General features: G+C 28.4%; 1 protein-coding gene across 1 annotated transcript; it reads left to right on the forward strand.

The window, feature by feature from the left end:
- Positions 1-2,654: 2,654 nt before the first annotated feature.
- LOC7473010 (non-specific lipid transfer protein GPI-anchored 31) lies at positions 2,655-4,184 on the forward strand. Its single transcript, XM_002299636.4, has 3 exons — positions 2,655-3,143; positions 3,241-3,279; positions 3,881-4,184. The coding sequence occupies exons 1-3, from the start codon at positions 2,801-2,803 to the stop codon at positions 4,027-4,029; spliced, it is 531 nt and encodes a 176-aa protein (XP_002299672.4). The 5' UTR covers positions 2,655-2,800; the 3' UTR covers positions 4,030-4,184.
- The last annotated feature ends 4,728 nt before the right edge of the window (positions 4,185-8,912 follow it).

Consider the following 8,912-nt stretch of genomic DNA (forward strand, 5'->3'; position numbering starts at 1 on the left):
GTAGTTTTTTTAATTTTTTTATTTAAAAATATATTAAAATAATATATTTTTTTATTTTTTAAAATTATTTTTGACATAAAAAATTTTATTTTTTTTAAATACTTTTAAAATATAGCTCTTGTTCATTTTGGAAAGTAATTTACAATAAATAAAAGTCAGGATGCCACGCATAAAGGAATGGTTTTAAAATGTATTTTTTTTAATATTTTATATTTAGAAATATATTTATAAAATTATTAATATTAACATATTAAAATAATTAAAAAATACTTAAAATAATATTAAAATAATATTTTTTTAATCTCATGTAGTTTTAAAAAACCAAGCTGAATGTTGAAGGAGTGTAACACTTCTCAAAAGGAAGACCGTTAGGAAGAAAAGTTATTAATACCAAATTATATTCCATTTAAGACTATGTTTGTTTTCTGAAAAGTGATTTTCGGGAAATTATTTTTCAAACTTTCCTGTGTTTGTTTGTCATTAGAAAAGTTGGTCAATGGAAAACACTTTCCAGTCAAAGAAAAATTTGGCTTGGTTTTCAGGAAAGTGTTTTCCTTTTATTTTGGGCGGAAAATATTTTATGGAAGTTGTGAAAAATTTAGAAATGTCATATTATTTGCTGATTATATCAAATTTGGTCCTCAAACTTTTGTTTGCTATATATATTTTGTTTTGAATATTTATTTTTCAATTTCATCCCTTATAATTTAATTTTTATATTAATTTTGATCCTCATTTTTATAATCGTTATTTGCTTTTCTCTTATCATTTTTTAATTGAAATTTTTTATCTATCAAAGTTGGTCCTCGTTCTTTTGATTGTTATTTATTTTATTTGAAATAATTTATGAAATGTTAATTATTATTATTTTAACTTCTTCATCTTTCAATTTTTTTTATTTTTTAGATTTGATCTCTATTATTTTGATTATTATTTATTTTATTTGAGATAATTTATGAAATTATATTTTTTTTCAATTTCATTTTCATTCAAATTTTTAATTTGTAAGATTTGTTCCTTATTATTTTAATAAATTTTTAAAAAATAAAACATTAATAAGTTATTTTCCAGCTCATTTTCCATGACATAACCAAACACTGGAAAATATTTTCCAACTTATTTTTCATTACACTACCAAACATCGGAAAATAATTTACTTTCCCGGAATTCACTTTTCAAAAAAAAAATACTTTCCAGCAAACAAACGGGGTAGTCTCTTTTTTACATTTCTCGTTTCATTATAGCATCTCATTTAAATTTAATTTGTTTTATTTTTTTATTATAATCATTTTATTTCTTCAAATATCTATAAATGAATATTTTAGAGAGCTTAGTTTCAACAATATATTGATTATTTATTTATTTTTATACTATTTTTAGACATTAAATTTCATTTAAAATTTAATTATTGACACTTAAAATAATTATAAATATGAGATTTAATTAAAAAAATCTGAATTAAATTGAATCCAAATAATTTAAGCGAGTTGATTAAGATTATATTTAAGATAATGTTTTTTTTTTAAATAAAAAATTAATACACACATCATTCTAAAAGGCATCTCGTAAAAAACAAAATGTCACAATAAATATCAAATTTCAAATGGTAATTATATACACACACACAATACCATGTTCGGTATTTTTTTTATTGGGAAAACTTTTTATGTTTATCAGAAAAGGTCAAAACTCTATAAATTATAAGAGCTTATGAAAAAGTTGGCCTTTTGAGATTTTTAACATGGATTTACGCGAATCTCACGACTAGTTTTTGTTTTCTTTAGATAAGAATACGATTGTATTTATATTTAACTTTTTTTTGTATATTTTAAATCGTTTTGATACGCTGATCTTAAAAATAATTTTTTAAAAATAAAAAAAATTATTTTAATGTATTTTGACATGAAAAACACTTTAAAAAGCAACTGTAATCACACTCTCAAGATCACAAATTTTTATGAAAAGAAAAAACACATCTACCTTTATGATTTGATTTGTAGTGTTACATGTATTGATATAAAAAAATATTTTTTAAAAATAAAAATTTATTTTGATTAATTTTTATATAAAAAGTATTTTAGAAGACATTTATAATTATATTTTTAAGTCAAATTTCAAAATAAGTTAAATTTAAGTTGATTTGAATTGACCCGAATAATTTATGATCCAATTGATTTAGTCAAAATTTAATTTAAATTAAAAAAAATTATTTAAAATAACAACATTTTAGCTATTTAAAAAAAAATACTTTTAAAAAAACATCAATTCTTTGCCTTTATTGCTATTTTTAATTTATAAACCTTTTCCTAGGCGGAAAAAAGAAAAAAAAAACCGACATTAAAAAGACACGTGGGATTGGATGCCCAACACGTATCCCACACTAAAGAAAATCATAATGCACCGCCCAAAACGGGTAGAAAAAAGCCATTGCCTTTATTGCTATTTTTAATTAATTAATTAATAATAATTATTGTTTAAAGTATTTTTATTTGAAATTATATTAAAATAATATTTTTTATTTATTTTTTAATGATAATTTTTAATATTAATATATTAAAACGAATTGAAATTATAAAAATTATTTTTTAAAAAAAATTAAACTTTTTAAAAGAACAGGTGGGATCACGCTTACAGAAACTAAATTCTCCTGGTAATAATTGCCATCCGTCCCTCCCCACTTATTGATCTCACTTCACCAATCCCATTCTCACAACCGCATTTCGAAAAGAAGAAGAAGAAAAAAACTATCTCCCTCTCCATCTCTACGCGGCAGAATAATATTAGTGATAAAAAAAGAAAAATGGCATCAAGAAAGGTGTTGTCTCTGATCCTTCTCTGCACCTTCTCAATCTCTTGTTGTTCCCAAAGCCCCGCATCAGCCCCAGCACCCTCCTCGGTGGACTGCACTAATCTGATATTAAGCATGGCTGACTGCTTGTCTTTTGTGTCAAACGACAGCACAGCAGCAAAGCCAGAGGGGAAATGCTGTGCTGGTTTGAAGACGGTGTTGAGCACTAAAGCTGAGTGCCTCTGTGAGGCCTTCAAGAGTAGTGCTCGATTTGATATCGTTTTGAATGTCACGAAGGCTCTCTCCCTCCCTTCTGTCTGCAAAATCCACGCTCCTCCTGCCTCTAACTGCGGATGTCAGCGCTCCCCCTTTTAATATTTCTTGTTGGTTCTCGAAAGTTACTTCTTTTTTTTTTGCTTAATATGATTTGTTGTTTTTTGTTCTTGCTGCAGTGGCCATTAGTCCCTCTGGTGCCCGTGCCCGTGCCCCTGGTATGCTCTTTTCCTGATCTTTGCATGTGACATTTGATGCACTGGTTGAATTATGTAGATTTTTTCTTATTGGCCCATATCTGAATTATCAAGGGAACAAAAAAGATGAAGAAAGAAGAAATTGAATGCTTGGCTGTTGTCTTGCTGCCATTCTTTTCCTTATTTTTGTATAATTTATTTCATGTCATGTTTCTTTTTTTAAATTGTAATCCCTTGTTTGTGCTTGAACACTGTGGAGAGCGGCGACCATCTTTCTTGGTCGTTTGGTCTTGAGATAGATTGTTCATCCGATTTTGCATTCCTTACATCCGCATTTTTGAAAGAGGAAACAAGAGACCCCCAACTCACATCTTCAGCTGGGTGCATGCAATCAATATTCTCTGGTTGTGGTGGATGAAAAGGGCATCCAAATCTTGCCATGGTAGTTAGTGAATTTGATGCTGAAAATAACAGGATGTTGATGGTTATAAATGTGGCAAGTGGTTTGCTCACAGAGTCATATACGCATATGATTTTGCTGTTTTGTTAAGAACTATATTAATTTGTTTGCCAATCAAATATACTGAACACCGCTCATCATGTTGCTCGCTTTGTGTGGCAGGAGGATCTGCGCCTGGACTAGCTGTGAATGGTGGAGGAAATGAGCAAGCACCAGCTCCATCTCCAGGTCATTCCGGTTCTATTGGGTTTTCCATCTCTGTTGGATCACTAATCATTGGATTTGTATTTGCATCTTTCTCTAGTTTCTGAATGATTTTTGCTCTCTTTTGTGATGATTATGAGAGCATGTCTCATGAGGGAGCTAATTTGTTGACTTGAGCAGAAGCACATTTGTTTTTAAAGTTACTGAGACTGGTTTTGTGATGGGGATATCTTTTTGAGATATGATTTCTTGTTTATCTCTATCTTATGCCTTGTGATTTTAGTGCGTTTGATATTTGTGGGATGGTTTATCTTTTTTTTCAAAGTGCTTTTCAAATCTTGAAAACGTGTAAATTTTCGATTGAAAAACACCTTTACGAAGCACACAAATGATCCCTGGACAAGGATTGTTACAATGGCGAGTTACTAGTGTCTAGCTACTTGATCCTTCAAGAGTCTTTGAAGGATCATAACACCTGAAATAAAGCATAAGAAATTAATATACAGCGGCTAGGATCCTTTGAACGATGACACTCGAGGACTAGGATAATCTGACCAAAGCTAGAATTTTCTCGTCGGCCATGGGAAAGGATTGATCAGCTTCAGCCTGGTATGAGGTGTTTTGTGGCCCCAAAGAAAGACGACAGAGGCGTCTCGAAAAAGAACAAGGACTTGTTTCGGACATTTTGGTGAGGAGATGCAAGCTGTATTTGCAAAATCCTGAGATGGAAAAGAATTTGAGACCCACCCCAAGAGCCTAAGTCAACCTCAGCAACTAAAGCTTGTCTGGTCCATATGACATGCTGTTTTTGTCCACTTTAAATGCATGTTCTTGATGGCAACATATAAGAGATCATGGAAGAAAAAAACTGCTTATCTTTTCCAAGAGGTGTGGATGTTAATAATAATAATAATAATAATAGTGTAGTAATAGGAGGTTAGTTCTTTTTTAACTGTGGAATTTCTTTGATTGAATGAAACTTTTAACACGAACGATGTTTTTTTGTCATTGAAAAGTAATTAAATCCATGATTTTTTTTCTTTTTGTTATTTTAATGTAATTTTCTCTCTTATTTATAATTCAAGAACTGAAATACAACAAAAATAAACTTTCAGGCTAGAATTAAAATTACAAAAAATATAGGAATTGTAGAGAAAGAAAAATGAAGTTATGATGATTAAAAAAACTTTTATCATGAATTTTAGATTGGTTATTTTTTATCTTTTTATTTTACACTTTGATTTTTTTTTCAATTCTTAATAATTTTTTACAAAATGGTCATTAATTTGGACATTAAAGATTGCAATTGGAAAAAAATGAGATAAAATTGAGTATTGAAAAAAATTAGATTATTATTATTATTATATCGTTTTGGTGTTTTTTAGATTGTTTATTTTTTTATTTAAAAGATTTTTTTACTATTCTTTTTATTTTAATATCATCCATGTTCATTATGTTTTTGTTATCATCATATCCTATATATGTTTCATGATCCCACAACATGATTTTTTTAAAATGTGCCTATTGGTCTTTAATTTTTTTTTTTAGAAATTCACTTTGGTATTATATTTTAATGTTCTTATAAAACAAATCTATAATTGAAAGATTTTTAGTCATCACTAGTTTGTATGCTTGCGCTCCGTTGTGGGGGGGGGGGGGGGGGGCTTAAGTTCTTTTTAAACCTGAAAATATAGTCGTCTTGAAATTTTTTCGTCGTCAAGGCAAAATCTCCTATTAATATATCTTTTGTTTATCTTAACCAATGTAATATTTATAACTGGAATCATTGTTTCTATTAAAAATATATATTTTATGATTGTTAAAACAAGTTAACAAACAATATAGAAATAATTTCTTCATATTTTGTGATTGAAAGCTAAAAAAATCATAATGTGATCAAATCATGTTCAAAATTATTTTTTTAAAAAAATGTTAATAATAAAAAATCAATTCCAATGAATATTTTTATTTTTATTATTATTATTTTCTATGTGGTTTGAAGCGTGTGTCCTTTTCTGGTGATGATTTTCTCTTTTACTCGAATGTGATTTTTCATGGCTTGTTTTACTGTAAGGAGGTTTTTATTAGGAAGAGTGTATAATCGTTTCTATAATAAATAATTATAGATCCTCCACATTAAGCATTTTCTCATTAAGCCTCTAGTGTTTTGTCTCCACGTTACGTGATGAAAAAGAGCTTAGTGATGCCTTTTTTAGTTGGTATACTGATGTTGAAATATGAGATAAGTTTGATACATAAAACATGAATGCCAAGAATAAAATCAGGCTCAAGGTTGTGATACCACACCCGAGAAGATCCATGAAATGTTGTGGGAAAGATTTTTTCTTGACATCACCTTTTGTGTTACTAATTCCAAAGTATTTCTTGTATTTTATATATACTCCTTAGGATTTATAAGTTCATTATAGTTATCTAAGTTAACATTTGCGGATACTTATTTTTTGAAGATGTGAGTATGTAGCACTCATTGAAAAGTGTGAAATCTTTCATTTAGTAGTGTTTATTCTCATGAGCTCTTTAATATCTATGTATATTTTTGCAAGGAGTAGGTGAAAGAGACTTATAATATTTGTGATTGGACCCTTATTTGAAATGTCTGGTGTGAAAATACTAGGTGTGGCTTCTTTTGAGTGTATGATAGTTGATGTATCTTAATGACATATCATTTTGTCATGCCTCTTCAAGAGGGAATTGAAGTTGTTTATAAGCTCTTACTGGTGTTTGCCTTAAAGTCTAATGTTATGGAGATTGAAGGGTTAAAAAATGTTGTTGGATGGCACTAACAATATCATTAAATATTTTTCTTGATTTTTTTAAATATAAGTGTTATTTTATTTGCTTGGTTAATTTATTTATGTGTGTGGATTCAGTTTGTTTGATTAATATCATTTTATTTTCTTAAATCATTTTGTTTGGTAAAATTTTTATTTTTGCTAGTTTGTTTTTAAATTGCCACTTTTAAAAGAAAAGAAATCACTAGAAGAAGTAAGCCACGTGTTATTTAAAATCTATCAAGTATAGTTCTGAAAAAATGTTTTTTATTCTTTAGTTCAATTCTATTAAATTTAAATTTTTTAAATATCAATTAGGATTTCTATTATATTATTATATAAGAAAAATTATGATAAACATACTAAGGTTTGTTCGCAATTGTGTTTTCTCTCTCACATTTGAAAAATCACTAATTGTATACTATTATTAATATAGTTGATAATACTTTACATACTAATTTATGAATGCATAATTCTGATGAAGTCGTGAAAAAACTTCAGACATAAATTAGGTTTTCCATGGATGCGTTCTAGGTTGATGGGGGTGATGAGTTTGAATGAGATCTTTGTTTTCACCTTGGTTGTTTTTTTTAAAATAAATCAACTATTGGAACAGGACCCTTTGATACTTAAGTTGGTGAAAAAAGATAGACATGAACTTACATGGCATAAAGCTTATATGGCGTATGACCTAGAATTTGTATTTTGCATAGCCAAAGATTCCATTTTTTACCTAATAATTATGTGTATTTATATACATAGTCCTTGAACATTTCTTGTGAATAAAAAGAATATTTTCTTAGAAAGTTGAGTCATATGTTATATATCATTCTTGTCATTGGTTAAGATATTAGTGATGCCATTTATTATATTATTTTGTTATTCCACTAGTGGATATGTTGGCTAACCTAGCCATTGTAAATATAAAGAGTAGGCACAAAAGAAATGCTAACATGCTAGGGGCGACTAGAAGAGTGGTGTTGCAATTGGCTTAGAAATAGTGTGATATTATCTGCATAGTAAAATGTGTACATGTTATATAATAATTTATGTATGCACAATCATAGAAATTGAAAAAAAATACATTGACATGACGAATCCAATAAAAGCTACCAATAATGATTGCAATGATCCACACACGTCGTCTAAATGCAAGTGAACCACTCGCCATTTTAGGAAGCATATGTGGATCATGTAAGCTATTATTGGTAGCATTCCTTGATGTTCATGGATTTGTCTTGTTAAACTCAGTCTAATGGTATCAAATTTATCTTCGGGGTCTCATTGTTTCTCGCCTTTCCTTTTCTCTATCATCTTTGGAATTTGTGCAAGCCCATTTTGATATTTTTCTAAAAATACTTTAGTTTCTAAGTGCGGTTTTTTAAAATACTGCACTTGAAAACAATAGTTTTTTCCTGATCATGTTATTTCTCAACCACTTTTTTTACTTGTGCTATATTGCCAAAAATCTCTAACACTTCTATTAGAAAGGAAAAACACCCAAGAAAAAAGAAGAAAAAAATAAAATTAAGTTAGGGAATTTTTTGTCTTTTATCAAATTTGAATTCCGACGTTTACCATGTATGTAAACTGTAATTTATGAAAAGATAAAGTCAAAATATTATTGTGTTCAAATTAAGGTAATTTTCTTAGAAAACAACCTATCATTATATTAGTTGCTCATGCTTCACTACACTACGAGTATGGATTTGAGGTGTTAGTAATTTTTTTGCTATCTTTTTTTAACAACAAGAGTAAACCTACAACATATAAATTGAATTGGTCAAAACATAAACTGACTATAAAAAAATCAGAAGGCAATGTTGGCCAAACATTTTTTTTTATAAAAGATATTGTTTTGTTGAATGTAAAGTAGTATTGTGCAACCTGTTCATGAGAAACTCTTTGATAATATCATTAAACCTAGACAAGAGGATTGATATTGAAACCTCTTGACTTAATTCCTTGCAAGATAGAGCTTTAAATTAAATTGCACAAGAGTTTCTGTGACGTGACTTAATCGATTTGATTGGTATAAAAGCAACGTGAAAATATAGCTTGTCTTGAAAAAAAAATACAGGACAACATTCTTTTTATTTTAATGTTAAGAATATGACATCTTGGATCAACCTTGGTCAACCCAAGTTAACCGTAAAATTTATAAACCAGGTCATGGATAATATGCTAACCCGATCGAC

This window comes from Populus trichocarpa, chromosome 1, assembly GCF_000002775.5.
Source record: "Populus trichocarpa isolate Nisqually-1 chromosome 1, P.trichocarpa_v4.1, whole genome shotgun sequence".
NCBI lineage: Eukaryota > Viridiplantae > Streptophyta > Magnoliopsida > Malpighiales > Salicaceae > Populus > Populus trichocarpa.